We start from the raw sequence: 20,962 nt of genomic DNA on the forward strand, positions 1-20,962 counted from the left end.
TATTTCATAGAAAAAAATACTGAGATTTAAGAAAAACATTTCCAAGGTCCTATTGGTAGTAATGAGTGGAAGAATGGATATTAGAACCTCCTAGGTGCCTTGAAAACCATATGACCCCATTGGGTTTGACCACAGTATGTTGAATTCAGAGTGTCCACACTATTTACACACACACGGGTACACACACAGACACACACACACTATAGGAACAGTACTTTCATTTCATGGTTATGTCTTCACTGGTACAGTTAAACAGACTCTAAAGTAATCATCCAAAAAATTCAATGGCAAATAATATCTGTAGTAGAGAAGATTTACTTAATTTTCAGATTGGACATGTTAAGTTTTGTTCACCTTTCTGCAGAAGACATCAAACTCACTTTACTGGGGCATTAGTATATTAAACTGAGAAGATCAAATGTTATTTAGGTAAGTGTCAAAGGTTTCAGACCTGATTCCCATTTACAAAATATCTGTATGAGACCTAAAATTTCATTATCCTAAAACTTTATTACCATTTTTGGGAAAAAAAGCATAGAATACTGGTTAAGAAATAAGACCAGAGCTATGATTCCTGGGCTCAGAATCAACCTTTGCCACTTACCAAAGGAGACTGGACTTCTTCACCTGAAAAACAAAGATAATAATAGCACCCATGTTATATCATAATAAAAAGTCTTAAGTTAAATGAGTTAAAATTAATAAAATTACTTAAGATTTCTAAAACAAAAAAGTGACTGGCACATAGTAAGCACTATATGAAATATTGTTGTTAAAACTAAAATATATTTAAGTGGATTTAAGTGGAAAATCTCAATCACACATATGCACATGAAGCACTGCTTTATTGGTCAAGACTGAAGCTACCATTCATGCATTATGGGAGAGGGGAGTGGTGAGGAGAAATGATCACATATTTGGAGTGATCAAATGATCATGTGTTCTAATGCAAGAAATAGAAGTGATTTGATGTACTTTTTGTTCTCTCTACTGAAAAGCATCAATCTGAAAAACAGGAGGACAATGCCAGATAAATCTCTATACATAATTAGTTGTTCCAATAAACCTAATTCTCACCTCATTACAAAAAGACCCTTGGGAAAAGAAGGCATAATGCTGTTTTCTACACTTATATTTTTAACTGGACAACCAGAAATAATGGATGATCAATAATGTCTTCATCAAAAATCTGCCCTGTTTCGTCAAATAAATATTGTGTCTTCTACAAGTAACAAAGCCTTAAGCTAAACAGTTCTTTTTCAAAAATGTTTATTTATTTTTGAGAGAGAGAGAGAGGCAGGGTGGGGGGCGGTGTGGGAGACAAAGGATCCAAAGCAGGGCTCAAATTCACGAACTGGGAGATGATGACCTGAGCTGAAGTGGATGCTTACCCGACTGAGCCACCCGTGTGCTCTAAACAGTTCTTAATAATAATGTGACATAAACTGAATTTTCAGATTCTGAAAGTCCTAGCATCAATATACATGCAGTATTTTCTCTTAATCTTTGATCCTTGCTGGCCAAGCCCATGTCCTGTTCACCATATTGTAGTTAGCATCGACATAGTACTTGGCATATTGTAGGTTGAGTGAATTAATAGTTGAATCCCTAACACAAAGTCTAGAAAGTAAATTGTGTGTAATTTAGGTTTACCAGACAAGCTAAAGGGTATCCAGTGAAATTAGAATTTCAGGTAAACAACAATTTTTAGTATAAGTATCTTCCAAATATTGCATGGGACATACTTATACTAAAAATCGCTCAATGATTATCTGAAATTATAATCTCACTGGGTGACCTGTAATTTCATTTGCCAAATCTGGTAACTCTAGTCTAGTTATTATAATAAATTAAGATTTATTAATTTATTCAATTAGTCATTCATCAACAAGTATTTATTGCTATATTAAATTATTAAATGATGTACTACAGGCCCACCCCGTGCTAGGAACAATTCTGTGCCCTGACTCAGCAATAAATAAATAATACTGGCAGACTCTCACTTCATGGAGCGTGTATTTCAGCACAAATGGAGGGAGGGATGATGAAAAATACATAAGTGAAGTATTAAATTGACAAGGTAATTTCAGTTAATGATTGGTGCCATGAAGAAAATCAAGCAAGATGATAAGGGTCAAGAGAGAAGGATGGATCAAGGGCTACCTTAGTAAGAAAGTACAGGAAGTCATCATTAAATGATGAGAAGAGGCCAGTTGTACAAAGAGCCAGAGGAAGAGCAAATGTAAAGGACCCTAAGTAGAAATGAATTGGACTGTTTCAGGAAAAGTGTGAAAACCAATTAGACTGTGGTGGGCAGGGGCTTGGGGAGTTGTATAAACATTGTACAAGAAGATGTAAGAAACTGAAGCAAGAGCCAGTTCATGCAGAAATTTATATTCCATGATGTGACATTCAGATGGTATTTGAGTAGAATGGAAAGCACCAGAGTGGTTGAAATAGGGAGTGATATGATCAAAAGTATTTTCAAAAGACCTGTTGGTGTGCTGGGTGGAAAATGGATAGATAGGGTGTGGAGGGGAAGAGTGAGAGTACAAGACCAGAAGGCAGTCCAAGAGCAAAAGTGAGGGACAACACAGGCTCATAGGCTGGTGACAGAGGTAGGTGAATTGGAGATATGTTTTGAAGGAGGAAGCAAGAACACTCATGAAGGCTTTGACTCTGAGACCGGAAAAGAGTGGTGAGAGAAGACAGCCATTTGTTTCCACTTAAAGATGCACTGATCCTATGTATGACCCATACACAATAATAAACTACTCTTCTATATCCTTCTTTCTCAGTTGCCTATATTGGCATCATCGGTGGTTAGCCTGTATTTCCTTGAACTCACAGATGTCTTCAAACCTGTGCACTCTGGATTTAGCTGCTATGATCGGAGTCTTAGCATGCCATATATTGAACCAACCCAAGAGGCAATTCCATTCCTCATGTTGCTTAGCTTGGCTTTCGCCGGACCTGCAATTACGGTAAGAATTGCCCCCAAATTATGTTTGTCAGTCCCCAAAACTAAGAATGGCCACATTTGTGTAAGAAATGTGTTAAAAATAAACAAAAGGTGAACTCTAAATCTTGGAACAGAGAGATCATGTCTTTGAGATATTTTGAAAATATCATGGGACTTTATAGTTGAAAATTACTGGCATTCAAAGTTATAGAAGATTATATGATTGCAAAATTGATGGGTCTCTAATGTTTAATTTTATAAATGATTCTAAAAATGTTAATAACTGTATAATTCCTCTTGAATGGCTAATATGATGTTTCTGATATACTTCCTAATTAATGTGTTCTTTTGGTATCTGAAGTCTGGAAAACTGGAGGGGAAAACCAAATAATTATACAGCCAAGAGACTTTCTTCTCAAAATTCATGTAGATATTGCTTACAGTTCCATGTTTACTGGGTTAGCACTTTCTATTGATTAGGAGCATTGAGCACTAGCAATTGTAAAGTAAAAAGGTCACAACTCACACTTCTGGCATACTGGCTTATGCACACATGCACACACACACATGCATACACAGAGACAAATAAAATACTTTAGATTCAAAACAGGCATTTGCATTTTTAAACATGTAATATAAAATAATGCCCTAACCTACTGGAATTGAATTAAAAACATAGTTATTTTTAGTTTGCTAACTTACACATTATGAATAAATGCACTATTTCTTTTTTAAAAAACCTTTTTTTTTAAAGTTTATTCATTTTTGAGAGAGAGAAAGAGCGTGAGCAGGAGAGGGCAGAGAGAGAGGGAGACACAGAATCCAAAGCAGGATCCAGGCTCTGAGCTATCAACACAGAGTCCGACACAGGGCCCGAACCCATGAGCTGTGAGATCATGTCCTGAGCTGAAGTCAGAGGTTTAACCGACTGAGCCACCCAGGTGCACCAACACACTTTTTCTTAATTCATTAATACATAAGACTAGACAGAGAAAGACAAATATATGATTTCACCCACATGAGGAATGTAAGGTACAAAACAAATGAACATAAGGGAAGGGAAGCAAAATAACATAAAAACAGGGAGGGAGACAAAACAGAAGAGACTCTTAAATATAGAGAACAGAGGGTTGCTGGAAGGGTTTTGGGAGAGGGGGATAGGTTAAATGGGTAAGGAGCATTAAGGAGGACACTTGTTGGGGTGAGCACTGGGTATTATACATAGGGGATGAATCGCTAGAATCTATTCCTGAAATTATTGTTGCACTGTATGCTAACTAACTTGGATGCAAATTTAAAAATTAATTAATTTATAAATAAATAAATAAATAAATAAATAAATAAATAAATAAGACTAGGCAAGCTTTTCCAGAAGGCTTCTTCTGGAAGAAGATTCTGCCCCTAGAATCCTACATAAAGAACAAAAAACAGGTTTCAAGGTTAATAATATTTATTTCTACCAATAGGAACTTTTAATTTGCCTTTATCATGCCCATGAATATCAGAGGAAGTGGTTTTTGAATGACAAGCTGTATTTGAATGGAGTTTTTATAGGATTCCCTAATGAACTGACCTATTCTGGTTCAGCACATCAGCAATTTTAGAAAAAGAATCTATGCATAAACCTTCCAAAGTCTATACTTTTATGTAGCCATGAATTTGCTTTAAAAATTTTCCCCTATATTAAAAATCATAGCATATGTTTACACTCTAAATAAATTATACAAAATATTCTCAGAAGGTAAGGTAGAATCCAAAATTAATACTCCATAGAACTTTTTCATACTCAAAATACTTTGTAAGTTAATGAATTATTTGAACTCTAGTAACGCCAGGGTAATTGGAACTATTCATGATGTGCTTAGAAATAGCTGAGACTCAAACTAATAAAACATATTTAAAGTGCAGTATTACTCAGAATAATAGCATTTTCCTGTCATTTCTCTAACGACTTATTAAAAAATTCATATCATCAGTCATTTGATAAGAGCAAAATGGATATATGCTTTACACTATTACACCAGGAAGCATTTCTCCTAGTTAGGGTATAATCCCCAAGTTTATTATAATAGAATATTTGAAATTAAATTCTGTACAAATGTTCAGGACTCTGCTGAAAAGATTGTGTTGATATTCAGTCATTGAAATGATTTGTTTTTTATATATCCAGAAGCCTTCCTTCCCCAGGGTATTTTATTAAGTTGCTAAGAGAGCAAGTCTAAATGTGGCACTTGCTGCTGGCACCGTTTAGCCCATATTGATCCCTTTGTTGACACTGTTACATGTCCTAAGGACAATGACCTTGGCCTCATCACGGTGTCCCTGCATCTGTGACTCCTTCATTTCCCATAATAAATTCTCTATATGCAATTTAGAGATGCTTTCTGGGGATTCTAAGCCAAAGCTTGCTTTCTTGAGCCCTGAGAAATGACAGGGGAAATCTGTCATGGCTGCCTCCCACCAAAGTTGACCTGGGGAACCCAGTGCCAGTTCCTCCCACAAAGAACCCACTGGATCTGGGGGTCTTCACAGGGCCTCTCTAGTGGCTGCATACCTCTTAATGGAACAAGAGGCAAACTAGGGCAATATTTATACCCTGGGGTCCCTAAATACCCCCATATCACTTGGAGTTCCATGATATTCCAGGGTGTCAGTGATTCTTACACATGGTTTCATAGCTTTGTGTAAACACTCAAAGGTAAAACAAATCTTGACTTTGCTGCCATCAAATATTGTTTTCACATCTTTCTTTTCAAATATCATGCTTCTTCTAGATTTCTTTCCAATTTCATTTTCCCTTCTCTATTTTTAGGGCCTTCTCCCAAAACATTCATTTTCTCAACATTGGTCTTATGTCTATAGTCATCTTGTTCTAGACTCATAATTCTGCCTCTAATCTTCCTACATAGTTAACAATTGTAACCTCCTTCCCCTCTTTTCCTGAAGGTGAAAAATAATAAGTAGACTCTAACCGCCAACTCTCAAGGATGCTGTTCTCCTTTTACCTCTATGGTAGCATAAACCTGTTGCAAATGCGGTGGTGAGCACAGGAGGGGAGGCAAGAGCAATCTTTCATTTGAAAATGGCTTTTGAAGCCCACTTCTGTGAAGAGAAGCACTTCTTGTTTTCACCCATTCACCTGGAGAGAAGATCAAGAAAAACAAAGACCTCATGTCCTTGGTATTCTTCAAAAGAATCTTTATATGAACAAAAGAAGATCGACTGATTTTTTTATACAGGGGCGCCTTGGGTGGCTCAGTCAGTTAAGCGTCTAACTTTTGATTTCAGCTCAGGTCATGATCTCGGGGGTCGTGGGATCAAGACACAAGTCGGGCTGCCCTGATAGCACAGATCCTGCTTGGGATTCTCTTTCTCCCTCTCTCTCTGCCCTCTCCTGCTCTTGCGCACGTACATTCTCTCTCTTTAAAAAAACAACAAACAAACAAAAACAAAAAAAAACAAAAACAAAAAACAAAAAACAAACCCAAAACTCATGTCCACAATATTCTTTTTTTTTAATTTTTTAATCTTTATTTATTTTTGACAGGGAGAGAGAGAGAGAGAGAGAGTGCAAGTGGGGGAGTAACAGAAAGAGAGGGAGACACAGAATCCAAAGCAATCTCCAGGCTCTGAGCTGTCAGCACAGAGCACGACGCAGGGCTCAAACTCACCAATTGCAAGTTCATGACCTGAGCTGAAGTCGGACCTTCAACCGACTGAGCCACTCCAGGCACCCCCACAATATTCTTTAAAAGAATCTTTATATAAACAAAAGAAGATCGACAGATGTTCTTATATAGGCATTCAACTATAAATCTTTTAGTGTTTGCTTTTCAGATTTTTTAAAATGCTTTGAGAGGTTTTAAAAATAACTTGGCTTTGTGATGTTGAATGAGAAACTGTAAAAGTTCCTTTCATGTCTGTGAAATACATTTTATGTCTCTGAAATTGCCCTTAAATTGGAAAATTTCATCCTTAATATTCACTTTTCGTTTACTTTAAAGTGATAATGAAACCAGCATTTTGTTCAGTCCTTTGGAGACTGTGTCCCAGGGAAAACAACAGAGAGTACCATAAATCTTCATGAAATCTATATGAAAAGAAAAGGATGTATATTTTCACTTCCCTGGAAGTAAAATTTTATTACATATTCTTAAAGGATAAGTATATCTAACTTTATAGAAGAATTCTATTGGAATTGGATTATGTTCCTAGAGGGTAACCTTAGCTTTGGGAGACTATACAATCAAAAGGTAGAATATTAAATGTATTAGGGTTTCCAAAAGACATTCACTGCAAATTTAAACACTGAAGATACTATGATAAATATTATATTTTTGTCATTGTGCTTTGTTTTTTTCACAAGGAAGTCTTCTTTGATTGGAGTGCTTCCTCTGGTGGCTATTCTTAGGGCACTGCCCATATGATTAATAAAAAGCAATATATTTCTCACTATGCCTTTTCTGAAGTAGAGTCACTTCAGAATCTTTTCCAAAAACCTGCCCTTGATATTGGACAAGCCAAAAAAATTATCATTTCTTTTTTGGCTTGTGTACAGGCTAAACAGAATATTGTGAAAAGACGCTTGTCACAAATTGTTTTCTATTTACAAATGACAAAAGCAACAAATAATTTTACTGTCAAAGGCTAAACTCTGAAACCATATTTTAGCACAACAGCATGCCATTCAGAAAGAGGAAACAAGCAGGTGCATTTAGAAATAAATCAAGAAGCATCTCCCCTCCCCCTGAGGAGAATTCCATCTTTAAACAGAATTGAGCCACTTTGAAAATTCATGCAATGACATATAGCTCAAGGTTAAATGAATAGAAGTATGAGGAGAAAATTGATGTGTTTCTTAGAGAGGACCAGTGGGTGATGTCAAAATAATGACAAGAAACCTCTATCCATAATCAAGCCAAAGAGTATTAAAGTACTTTCTTGACATACGAGTTTTGAGCATATTACACAACTAAAATAAAACCCCTGAAATCTCAAGGTCATTTGAGATAATGACTATTGTGTTGTGTGATAAGATACATTTCCCTAATAGCACTATACAAATAAATGTGTATATAATTTAGCTTTCATGGGCAAAATGTGAATCATTACATATAATTGAAAATAGGGGAAAATTATTCACAGAATTATTGTTGAGAAAGTGAAGATGAAATCAGTATTTTTTAACCATACAACAATGCACTTCAGGAATGAGTGGTTAATGTTCTTGAAATGATGAATTTGAGATACCCATTATCTTATGCTTTGTGTGTGGAATATCATGTCACATCTATCTGTGCAGAATATAGAACTTATTGTGTTTCTTGTGTCTAACTTACAGTGATAATGTAGGATGACATTTTTCAAGAAGTATAATTAACTCACTGTTCAATTATTTGAGAAAAAAAACCCCTCCTTTTGATGATTTCTGTAAGATTGATTTTAAAGATGTTTATCATGTATGCCACATGATCTTCACACACGTGTGATTATTGGTAGAGTTCCATTAAGAAAATTATTTTTTATACAAATTAAGATTCTTTGTAATTGTACACATACCATAATACCTAAAGAATTAAATATAGCAGATTGAACATTCAAAGCAGAAGGTCGTAGGCTTACTGTCATTAGTTTTAAAAAAAAACTATAGTTTTAAAAACTTCATAAAATAAATGTTACACTAGTAATGAAAACTGAGAAGTTTCCCTTGGGAAATCTGTTTGAGCCCCTTATCATGACCATGACTTTTAAAGTGACACCATCACTTGTATCTAAGAGACTTCTGGTGTCTCATGTAACTCAACTTTCCTCAGCTCCACACATATCTACAAATCAATGTCGCATTTCATAATAATCTCTTAGGCACAATAATCTTAAATATTTGAAAATTTTCTTCATAAATAAAACTCATAACTTCAAGTCTTACTTCTCTCTCTTTTTTTAAAATTTATTTAATGCTTTTATTTATTTTTGAGAGAGACAGAGACAGAATGCAAGTGGGTTAGGGGCAGAGAGAGAGATACACACAGAATCCAAAGCAGGCTCCAGGCTCCGAGCTGTCAGCACAGGGCCGGATGCGGGGCTTGAACTCACGAGCTGTGAGATCATGACCTGAGCTGAAGTCGGATGCTCAACCGACTGAGCCACCCAGGCTCCTCTCAAATCTTACTTCTCTTGTATAGAATAACCAATGACCTGAATGCCCAGGGTAATTAGCCAACAAGAATCCCACAATGAGGGTAACAAATGCAAATCCCACAATGCCAGGCATTGTGCTAGACAGTGAGAATTAAAGGTAAATAAGAAATGTCTCATCCCTCAGAGACTTGTAGTCAGGTAAAAGACAAAAAAATAAACTGTTCAAGTGCATTTTAACCAAGCTTTGCTAAGAGGGAAGGATGAGGTGCTGAGGAAGCCACAAAGAAGGGGACCTAATTCAGTTTAGGATGCTGTGGGGTATTTCAAGGAAAGCTTCTTAAAGGAAATGATGCCTAAATGCATTGGGTACCTTCCCTGATGTCCTATGTCTTGGAATCCTACAGCAAGTATACTTTTCTTTATCTTAACCTAATCCTTCTGATACTATACCATGGCTCACTGTCCATTGTAAACACATTTTGCAATCTTATACCTAGGGAATAACACCCTGCTCACCTAAATTCTCTTGTAATCTGCATTCTCCAATAAAGTAGCTACCAGCCACACCTGGCTATTTTATGTTAAATCTAAATCGATTTAAATTTTAAATACTGAAGGTAGCTAAATTTCAAGGCCCAGTAGCCACATGTGGGTAGTAGCTACCCTACTGGACAGGATGGAAAATATTTCCATCATCACAGACATTTTTATTACACCGCTCGGCTTTAGATAGCACCTTTCTAACCCTGTGCGTACTTTCCAGGGATTGAACCTTCTGCTCAATCCCAAATTGGTTTATTGAAATAATATGCCAGTAAAATTTCCTAATCCTAACTTTGGTACTTATTTTGTTCCTCGTCATCCCCACCAGTCATCTTGTTTTTGTGCTTTTAGCAATGAAATGCCAAGACTCAAAGGGTTAGGGCAGGATCAGTCATCATGCAATTAATCAAGTAGGTATCGTCCCTGGGTGTCATCAAGCAAAAAGGCCAAAGACTGAGTGCTCCAACTGCATGAAAATGCCAGGATGCTACCACAGCCTTGACTGGTACATAGGCACCCAGAAGATCCAACCAGAGCTCTTTACAGTGCCCTGATTGCTTCTTCTCACTGCTCCCTCAACTACTCAAGAGAACTTGCTCACATCTCTAAAGCTTTTAAGAAAACTACATCTTTACCTTGTTGAACTGATGATGTGTTAAGAGATAAGGTAAAATTCATTTGTACCCACTGAGTCCATTCTGAACACTGCCTTGTCTTTACAGATTATGGTAGGGAAGGAATTCTCTACTGTTGCCTGTCCAAAAGAAGAAATGGTGTTGGACTGGAGCCCAACATTAATGCCGGAGGCTGCAACTTCAACTCCTTCCTTAGAAGAGCCGTCAGATTTGTTGGTGAGTGTGGGGAACCACAAAGAAAGGAATTTTTTTTTTCAAATACACAAAGAAAGGAATTTTTTTTTTCAAATAGAAATGTTATATTTAATTACAGATATTAAGTCTTTAAAGCTATAATTTAGATGTATAATTTCAGGTCCATGATGAGTTTTACATTATACGAAAAAACTGTTAAAACACTAAGATTTGGGCTTTGTATCTGTAATGGGTTATTTACAGTTATAGTGCTTGTTCTGAGAGCTAACATGCCATACATTTCAGTATATTTTTGTCTTAGCTGTGGCTGAAGCATAAATTTACCTTAAAATGGTTTCTCTGGATCTGTGTTCGTTTTTTAAAGTGGAGAATAAATGTCAGCAGGCCATTATGAATAGATAACTCTTCAGAAATTAGTTTAGCCACATCAGTGATTCCATTTCAATTCTCCTGGAGTGTTTTCATCCAGAAGTTACTGCACATGGAAATGTCACCATAGAGAGAGCTGAATCATGGCTATTTATCCTTGGTTATATCCTCTAACTTTGCCTCTTATTTTTTATAAGGCCTATAGAAAATCAACATCTGAATCTAACCAGTATCTAAACCTTCATCTCTTCTGATTAGCATGAGACTATCCTAATGTTTGAGTCACAGGCCTTTTTGTTCTCCAATAGGTCAGTAAAAAATTTACCTGTAACCTCTCAGCTCAAAGGAATAGGTCATTTCATTTAATAGCTAGAAGATAATGAAGTACAACCTTCTTCCCCACTAGAAGAAAAGTCCAGTCTAAGTCATGCCCTAGACTTGCTCCACTAAGCAAGGCACTTGGAGATGGTAAGACAAAAAAAGGCCCTTTAGCAGGGTCACAAACTGAGGCAAGGACAGAAATCTTAAGGACACATAGCTGATCTGAGGAAAATAAATTTTTGTAACAAAATTCTGTGGACAAGGGGGCATATGACCTCTGTGAAAAGCCTCATGCCTTTGAGGATGGTCCATCCTTCCCTAGAGAACAGTGCCCAGAGTCAGCAATCTCATCCTCCATGGGTCAGGAGATTCTTATTCTCCTAAGGCAGACATGGATGGGCTTCCCCACTGAAGCGAACTCCTCTCTAAGACCTTGCATAATTCTGGGAATTAGAATGCAGAAATGAAGGTTGTGTCATGAACCCCAGTCGAGAGGGTGGAGAAGGAATTGGGAGAGTAGTTGCTAGATGGGGATAAGCAGAAAAGGAAAGTGGAAAACAAGGTAACATGCCGGCCAGTGACCGTGGTCTGGAGGAGTCTACTGATGAATTGCCCAGCTGCCTCTTGTAATGATTTCTATGAGAAAAATCACGAATAAGAATCCAGGATGTCAATTCAGAGTGAATCCAGGGTGTCAAGACCATGTAGAGGAAGCAGGTGAGTGAGCAGAGCTAGACTCCCAGGCAAGGGACCTGCATCAGAATTTGTGAGTTTATGGTTTGAGACTGGCCACAGGACACAAAAGAAAGATAGGATTTGGGTGAGGAGATACAAGAACATCATTTCTGAATTCCAAACACGCAGGAAGGCTCCCACAGCCCCCGACCCAAGATATGACTGTTTCTGCGACAGGACCCACCTGCCCTCTTCTCTGTTTTAATTAGCATTCCTGATATGACTACAGCTTGTAGGGAGTTGGAACCAGTTCTGTAGGGTTTAGGAACTACTGGAGAGAGCGAGCCCTGAAAGCTCAAACATGTGAAGCAATTTTAAATCATTTTGAATTCTGCTTCATCCCCTGTATTTAATCCTTCTCAAATCACACAGTTGGCCACCTTAATATGTCCTGGGGGTCTTACAAGACACCAATGGCAATGATATTGAGAATAGGTCCTGCTTAACCCAAATGACAAAAATACCTCAAATGACTAACTTGGAGATCCTAATTGCCCTTATTTTAGCAGCAAGTATCCGGTTTAAAGGTTTAGGAATTTTCTATACTGTTTTCTTCAAATTAACTCAGAGAAAATAATCACAACAGATTTGAAGGTTGCCACACTAATGTGTGATAAACATGGTTGATGATGGCGCAATATCAGCATTAGGCGCTAACTTGGTAACAATTTCTTTCCCTCTGCTTGTAGGCGTTCATGTGTTTGGACTGTGCTCTACAGCTCTCATTACAGATATCATACAGCTCTCCACAGGCTATCAGGCGCCATACTTTCTAACCGTGTGCAAGCCAAACTACACCTCCCTGAATGTGTCTTGCAAAGAAAATTCCTACATTGTGGAAGATATTTGCTCAGGATCTGACCTTACAGTGATCAACAGTGGCAGGTTAGAAATTGAGACTTAAAAACTTTCCATGTCAGTGTTTTCATTGTTCATTAATAGTGTGGGGTATCATTTTAGGCCCACATTTTTCAGTCATAATGACTTTGGTTTTATTTATTTATTTTTTTCAATTCAGTGATTTCTTTAGTGGTTATACCATAGAAAACCCATTGGTGGCTCTTTCCAAATCTTCCGTCTGTCTCCAAATTTCAGCCTCACATTGCTGCCACTAATATTCATATCACCAAATTCTACTCACATTTTGTGATCTACCCTTTACTCATTATGGTTTTAGGTTATCACAGTTGGTTTATTTGAGGATATTATAGTTAGTCATGATTTACAGTTAATACGTGGCCTGTATTGACTTATGTGGTAGACTAAATATCTATATTTACATCTCCCTTATATGTTTTAGTTTTTAAACACTATGTGAATTTTCTGTTTGGTAGAGTTTTATACATACATCTTCTTTGAATAAACCCAAAAGATCACTATAGCTCCTAACCTTGCATTTTAGAAAATAAAAGACAGGAAACCTCAAGAAAATACCAATGCATTAAGGTTTTTTTTTTTTCAGTGAATAAAGTAAAAATTAAGCTTTTTGGCAAGAGGTAATGTTTTGGAAGTTCAAAAGAAATAAATTGCAGAAGGACAAAGGGCAATGAACGATTTTGCTCTAAGAATTTCATGTCATTTAGTGAGTTCCTAAGATCAATTTAAGAGTCAAAAATAAGCTAGTAAGTACTCTTGAAGAACACAGCCTGATATTATGTAATTATATACATTCAAGTTCTCATGGCCCATTCAATAATTTTGAAGCTGCTTTTAAGACCTGTGTCTTCTTCTATTCTTTCTCAATCCTTTTTTACATATCTTGTCTGTATTAAATGGTAAACCCTTTTATTGGGTACCAAATAATTAGGAGGATTTTAATATAACTGAATTTTATCGTTAATTTTTTTTATCCATTAAAATCAATCTCTATTTTTTTCTTCACCTGTCCTTTTCAGTGTCTCTCATATCCTGTGTTCCTCCTCTCTCACCTTGCTTCTTAAATTTAACTAGATTCTCAGCAATTCTTGAGATGATAATTATTTTAAAGTGGAAAATGCAGGGAAACATTTTGTTAAGATTGGACTTCTTGTGTTTTCTAGAGTATAAAAAATACACTTAGATTCACTGCTGTGAGAAAATAATTTTGCCTTTTAAAGTTTTATGTAAATTAAACCATATATTTAGGAGCATAGAAAAAGTTTAAAAGCTTTAAAGTCCTAGGTTTTATGGACCTTTACTTTAAACTGACATAATTCTAATACCAAAGAACAAATATAATGTTTTCCAATCCATTTCAACTCTCGACCATCATTCCAGTGTTGTAACAAAGTGATCATCTGCAAAGCTGGCACTTGATATTGAGAAGTGTATTACTACTATTCTTTCATTCTAATGGCGATTAGCAGTGTTTATTTTATCACTCAGATCTTTCTCCAGAAAACGAAACAGAAATTAAAGTTATCACTTATTGCCTTGAGGCTTTTAAGTTGAATGTTTTAACCACCCAGTGTTCTCAAGATGATTGTTAGCAGTGGATCTGAGATAGAAGACATAATTTGACTGTCTTCCTTTGGCAGAAAATCATTCCCTTCTCAACATGCGACCCTCGCTGCCTTTGCTGCTGTGTACGTTTCGGTAAGTCACTGGCTCTTTTTCATCAATCTGTGTCCTAGAGAAAATTAGAGAAATGAGTGCGGTGTCCAAGTGACTAATTAGATTATATAGCCGTGTAATAAAAGAACAGTAAACTTTAGTACAGCAGTCCTGCAACACAATTGCATCGAGAGCAGAAACTGGGTGATACTGGAAACAATATTACAGTAAAAGAACTTTTCTACACAGTCATAATATTTATTCATCCCAGTATTCCTTCAATGTAATATTGTACCTCATGGCAGGGTACCGTGAGCTACATGAATGTTATAAATCTGAAACTGAAAGAATTGTGTTAAGCGCAACACACACACACACACACACACACACGCTTTACTTTCAGCACTTATGTAACAGTTCAAAGTCAGTGTAAATTTGATAAATGATATGCAATGAATCATCATCATATCTGATTAATACAATAATCCATCAGGTCTTATGTGAGGAAAGTAGACTGAAATTATGTGACAAGTAACGTGGAAACTAAACAGTTATCTGGGTAATTTTACGGCTTCAATTTATTTTTCAAAGTTTCATGTAAGTCTGTTTTTTACTAGATGAATTTGCTATGTATTTCCTTTTTTTCAGGTATAGAACATAACCATTACAGGGCAAATGGAACAGTAAAATTGATGTTGAGTGTACCAGTTAGGCTTTGAGTTTAAGTTTTTATCTGATTACAATTTAATAGTAAAATGACCTTTCTAACATACTTAACACATCTCTTTCATTTTTAAGATGTACTTCAATTCCACATTAACGGATTCCTCTAAGCTTCTGAAACCTCTCTTGGTCTTCACATTTATCATCTGTGGGATCATCTGTGGGCTAACACGGATAACTCAGTATAAGAACCACCCAGTTGATGTCTATTGTGGCTTTTTAATAGGAGGAGGAATTGCTCTGTACTTGGTAAATAATTTATTATTCTTACTTGATTAACCACAGTTTAAATGGAAAACTTGCACTGAACATTTTGTACTGTAATAATTTACTTGCAATATAGTTTATATTCATGAGAAAATGTTTGGGTGCCTCTCCATTCTAAGCCAAAACACACATCCTACTTTCAGCAAAATAATTTTTTTAACTTTTCCCATGGACTAGAAACTCTACTTTTAGGATTATTGCATTTTATCCTCATCCACACACACCCCGAAAAGAATCAAGGATTACTTTTGCTAGTATAATTTTATAGATGAGGAAAGTAAATATTAGTGAAAGTAAGGTTCATAACAGTGAAGGTTTAGTAGAAGTTTATATAATTTGCCCAACAACACAAATGTAGCATCTGGATATATAGGCACCAACTAATACTGAATTTTTTAGCAGTATTCTATTTTCAAGCCTGATCTTCTTTCAAAGGAAATATTCTCAGCATAAGGAAACCGAGATTATCCATTTCATGCATTAATTCTTTCACTCATTCATTTTACATTTATTCAGTATATGATCTGTGCTAGGTACTATACTGAGCATCAGAACAGTGAGAATATATAGTCTTAAGAAGTCTTCAGTGTAAAGACTAATAAAAATACAGATGGTTACAATATGTTAAATGATATAATAGGGTGTGAACAAAATGCTTTGGAATAGCAGACTGAAGAAGGAAGTTAGGGAAGCCTTCAGAGACATGATGTGGTTTTTAAGAAATAAGAAATTTTTTTCTTAGGGTAAGAAAAGGAGGAAGGACTTTCAAGCAGAAGAAACTACACAGGCAAAAAGATGGACGCATGAAAAAGCAAGTATAAATGGAAGGTGAGGGAACAGGAAGTATGAGAGATAATGGCCAGTTTCCAGCTTGGAAGACTGGGCAGATGGTGACTTCTGGTCTAGCAGACCAGGTAAACAATGGAGGGAGCAGGTTGGTCGAAGCAGCTCAATTGAAGGATCGACAGGCAGTTGAAGAGTTGGGTCTGGAGCTCAAAAGAGCAATTGATAGTGGAGAGATAGACTTGGAAGTCATGGATATTACTGGAGGAAGCACCATTATAGTTATAGGGGTATATAAAATTGTTAGGTAATAAGAATAAAAGCCAAGAGACACCAACATGCAAGCAGCACAGAGAGGAAGAGGCAATAACCAAGGAAACTGAGAGAGGCTGGTAGAGAAATGAAAATCATCTATAGCAGCAGTTCAATCACGTGATCTTGGTGCACTGTGGAAGGTGTTACAAGAAAATGATTACAAAAAAATAGTAAAAGTGCTGAGGCAAGCAGTGATTAATTTTCATCTTTATAAACTAGCATGGTCAAGATTATTACTTCAAATCTCATGCTTACTCACATGTTTTCTTCCGTGGCAGAGAATATGATCCAGATAAAGATAGTATTCCAGGAATTGGGCATAAGCTTGGGTTTCTCATGCGAATGTTGATTGGTGATGTGTGTTACAGAATAAGAAGACTGAGAACTGCATCCCCGTAGTTCAAGAATTGCCTTCACACGTGTGTGATTTCATGGTGTCCTGGAATTAGCATGGGCTCCATAGTCTGAAGATTTTGGTCTTGAATCTCAAATATCCTTGACATTTGGCCAAGTTACATAGTCTCTAAGAAGCTTGTTTCTTCACCTATGAAATGAGAATAATAACTACTTACTTCATGTTATAACAAGGATGAAGCAACTATATTTATTAAGCACAATGCTGGGCACTGAATGTTGAACAATACGGGCAGAGGTTATTTGCAGTCTAGTGGATGATTTTCCTAAACTTACAACAATTATTACAATTATTAATACAACATTAGGTAGGCCTGCTCATCCTGGGAAATCTGGCAGCGAGAGCATAGATAGATATTATTTAGAAGAAAATTTCAACTGGGATTAAAGTGGTTGGATAGGCAGAAGCTTGACTTTATTTAATTTCTGTTTGCATGCTATGCCCTGAGGTTGCATATTCATCAATTCTAAGCCAATGCTGTTTTAAATTGTTAAGCATTCTATAAAATGTTGATTCCATGGGATTCTTTTGGCTTGATTTGAAATGGTAGACAGTGGCTACCATTCATGGAAATTAATACCCAAATAGGTATCTGTTGCTTGCTCTTATCTCCAAACTAAACATCTTAGAAATTGAAAATCCATCAGGGATTTGGTCTTCTACGTGTAAAAAGTAAAAATTCTGAATCTGAATTTTTACTTTATCCAGATTTGTATCCCCCAAATCTAAAATAACACAAAATTGGTAGGTTAAGTATGAAAGCAAGATTAAATAAAATTTAGCTCAAATTTAGTGTCCTAGCACTAAATTGACCAAATATACACTTCCAAACTTGAGACCGAGTTAAAAAAAAGAATGTGGGTGCCCCAAACTAGTGACAATTTCTGCCCTGTCTTCTGAGAATTCTGCACAATACTGAACACACAGGGCTGTGCTCGATCTGAGTCATAACAACATTTGTATCTGACCTCACTGCAAAACCTGATGACATGTTTTATGAATGATTTGGTGTTTCATATTTTTCACACCTCTCCTGCTTCCCATCATAAGGTGTGATTAAAAAGGAAGGTAAAATAAATCAGTTAAGCTATTCAAGGTGTCACTCAACAAGAGGTTCCTAAATCCAGAAAAATGAAATGCTTTGAAAAGCAGAAGAATGTCTTATTTCTCTCATTGTCTGTCTTTTTGTTTTCTCTCAAAACATACAGAGGATAGATAAGATTCACAAAAACATCCAGTGGGATGGAGAAAGGAGAGGAAATCCAACTAATAAAAAATAACGGGCTCCTTATTTCTGAACAGTTAGTTCAGCGATTTATGATATAACTTACAAACTACTTCCTGAGTAATTGTACTTTTGGTTTTTTGTTATTTGTATTAGTCAGCGGTGTATAGACAGCATATACCTTATTTATATGCGTCAGTGGGTCCTCTAAGACAAACTCTTAGTAACCATGTCTTCTAGTGCATGATGTTCTTGTTTCTTTCCAATACCAGGGCCTGTATGCTGTGGGAAATTTTCTGCCTAGCGAAGAGAGTATGTTTCAGCACAGAGAAGCCCTCAGGTCTCTGACAGACCTCAACCAAGACCCCAGCAGAGTATTATCTGCTAAAAATGGCAGCAGCAGTGATGGAATTGCTCACACAGAAGGCATCCTCAACCGAAATCACAGAGATGCCAGCTCACTGACAAACCTCAAAAGGGCAAACGCTGATGTAGAAATCATCACTCCACGGAGTCCCATGGGGAAGGAGAACATGGTTACCTTTAGCAATACCCTACCCAGAGCCAACACCCCATCCGTAGAAGACCCTGTCAGACGAAATGCCACCATTCATGCCTCTATGGATTCTGCTCGATCAAAGCAGCTTCTCACCCAGTGGAAGAATAAGAATGAAAGCCGCAAGTTGTCCCTGCAAGTTATAGAGACTGAGCCTGGACAGTCACCACCCAGATCCATAGAAATGAGGTCAAGCTCAGAGCCCTCCAGAGTAGGGGTGAATGGAGACCACCATCCTCCCAGCAATCAGTACCTCAAGATCCAGCCTGGCACTGTCCCCGGATGTAACAATAGCATGACTGGAGGACCAAGAGTGTCCATCCAGTCCCGCCCTGGGTCCTCGCAGTTAGTGCACATCCCCGAGGAGACGCAGGAAAACATAAGCACCTCTCCCAAAAGCAGCTCTGCTCGGGCCAAGTGGTTGAAAGCTGCAGAGAAGACCGTGGCCTGTAATAGAAGCAACAGCCAGCCCCGAATAATGCAAGTAATAGCAATGTCCAAGCAGCAGGGTGTCCTGCAAAGCAGCCCCAAGAACACCGAAGGCAGCACTGTCTCCTGCACTGGCTCCATCCGCTACAAAACCTTGACAGACCACGAACCCAGTGGGATCGTAAGAGTTGAGGCTCACCCGGAGAACAACAGGCCCATCATACAGATCCCATCTACCGAAGGCGAAGGTAGTGGCTCCTGGAAATGGAAAGCCCCTGAAAAGGGCAGCCTTCGCCAAACTTACGAGCTCAACGATCTCAACAGGGACTCAGAAAGCTGTGAGTCCCTGAAAGACAGTTTTGGCTCTGGAGATCGCAAGAGAAGCAACATAGATAACAATGAGCATCACCACCATGGAATCACCACTATCCGTGTCACCCCAGTAGAGGGCAGTGAAATTGGTTCAGAGACGCTGTCTGTTTCTTCTTCCCGCGACTCTACCCTGCGGAGAAAGGGCAACATCATCTTAATCCCTGAAAGAAGTAACAGCCCGGAAAACACGAGAAATATCTTCTACAAGGGAACCTCCCCAACACGGGCTTATAAGGATTGAGTGATGGGATTCAATCCCTTGAGCGACACTCCCCCCCCCCCCCCCGCCCCAGAAGACCATGTCTTGATTCTCCCTCTGTGCTCTGTTTTCAGTGGATTGGGAAGCCTTCTCATCAAACTGGGTCATCTTACCATCAGCCCGGAGCTCAATGACTCTTGAGAACTACTACACGCAAAGCTTGTAGATTTCACATCAAGGGGAGGGAAAAGCACAATGCAAGAACCTAATTAATATGATAAGGTGAAGAATCTTAAGACCTATCTTCAAACTCAAAAGGTTTGCAGAAGGCAGTATCAGAAGAAAGTGGTTTCCTTCAGTGTATACTATTTTACTTCCTGAATGTGCCAACTTTAGGGATTTTTCTTTATAATTAGCTGTGGGAATCCAGAACACGGTTCCCTACAGCAGAGGCCATGCAGTATTATATATTCATTTTGCAGAATCTGCGCCTACAGCCCAGTAAGGGTGGTGCTGATTATTATAGTACACATACCATGTAAACTCTCAAATTCTATTTAGCTGTGAAATAGTGGCGTGCAATTCCTTGTCAAAGAAATGCTACTGTATTAAGAAGATGCTGGCTGCTTTGTGTTAGAATAGGACACCCCGCAGCTTCTCTGTAGTGGCTCTGTCACAGTCAAAAAATGAAAAAGTTTTGTGCATTTCCTCAAAATTATGCTTTCTTCAACAACAAAAAATGTGTAGGAATATTTTCAGTGAAAGGGAATAACTAGTACTTTTCTACATAGTTTTTTTTTCTTGCTGCTTACTTTTTATTTAAGTGTAGGTACTACTAATGATTCTGTTTTTTAGTGAGTAAATTTGCATAACTCAAAAAATACATTGTTTTAGAGTTTTTCAAAATTGTTGTGATCATATTTTGCATTTTATGGCTCTTCCTTTATGTATTAATTATTTTTTTGATGTCATAGATATGTTTTTCTATTTTTAAAGCAAGAATAACAGTTGACATTCCTTGAGCAAAATATACTGCTGTGAATTTATAAACAAGAAATCTGAACCAACACTTGACATTGTGGGTTACATTGCCAGCAATGTTGGTTGAGTCTACCCTTGGACATCTCCAACCAGCTGGCTTAGGTTGCTATCTTAATCAGTAATCCAAAAACTCTGTTTTGTTCCAGATTAGTCATTTTTTGTATTCTAATAACCAGTAAATCAGAGCAACAGTAGTTAGGTTTTACC

At 37.3% G+C, this 20,962-nt stretch overlaps 1 protein-coding gene across 1 annotated transcript in view; it reads left to right on the forward strand.

Annotated features, from left to right (window-relative positions):
- Positions 1 to 19,795, forward strand: part of PLPPR4 (phospholipid phosphatase related 4) — a 39,966-nt gene extending 20,171 nt beyond the window's left edge. The window contains exons 2-7 of the mRNA XM_042997980.1: positions 2,799 to 2,994; positions 10,375 to 10,494; positions 12,588 to 12,783; positions 14,415 to 14,472; positions 15,229 to 15,402; positions 18,431 to 19,795. Coding sequence (XP_042853914.1) covers positions 2,799 to 2,994; positions 10,375 to 10,494; positions 12,588 to 12,783; positions 14,415 to 14,472; positions 15,229 to 15,402; positions 18,431 to 19,756 — 2,070 coding nt within the window. The 3' untranslated portion in view covers positions 19,757 to 19,795. The remainder of the gene's footprint in view (positions 1 to 2,798; positions 2,995 to 10,374; positions 10,495 to 12,587; positions 12,784 to 14,414; positions 14,473 to 15,228; positions 15,403 to 18,430) is intronic.
- The last annotated feature ends 1,167 nt before the right edge of the window (positions 19,796 to 20,962 follow it).

The sequence above is a fragment of the Panthera tigris genome, chromosome C1, assembly GCF_018350195.1.
Source record: "Panthera tigris isolate Pti1 chromosome C1, P.tigris_Pti1_mat1.1, whole genome shotgun sequence".
NCBI lineage: Eukaryota > Metazoa > Chordata > Mammalia > Carnivora > Felidae > Panthera > Panthera tigris.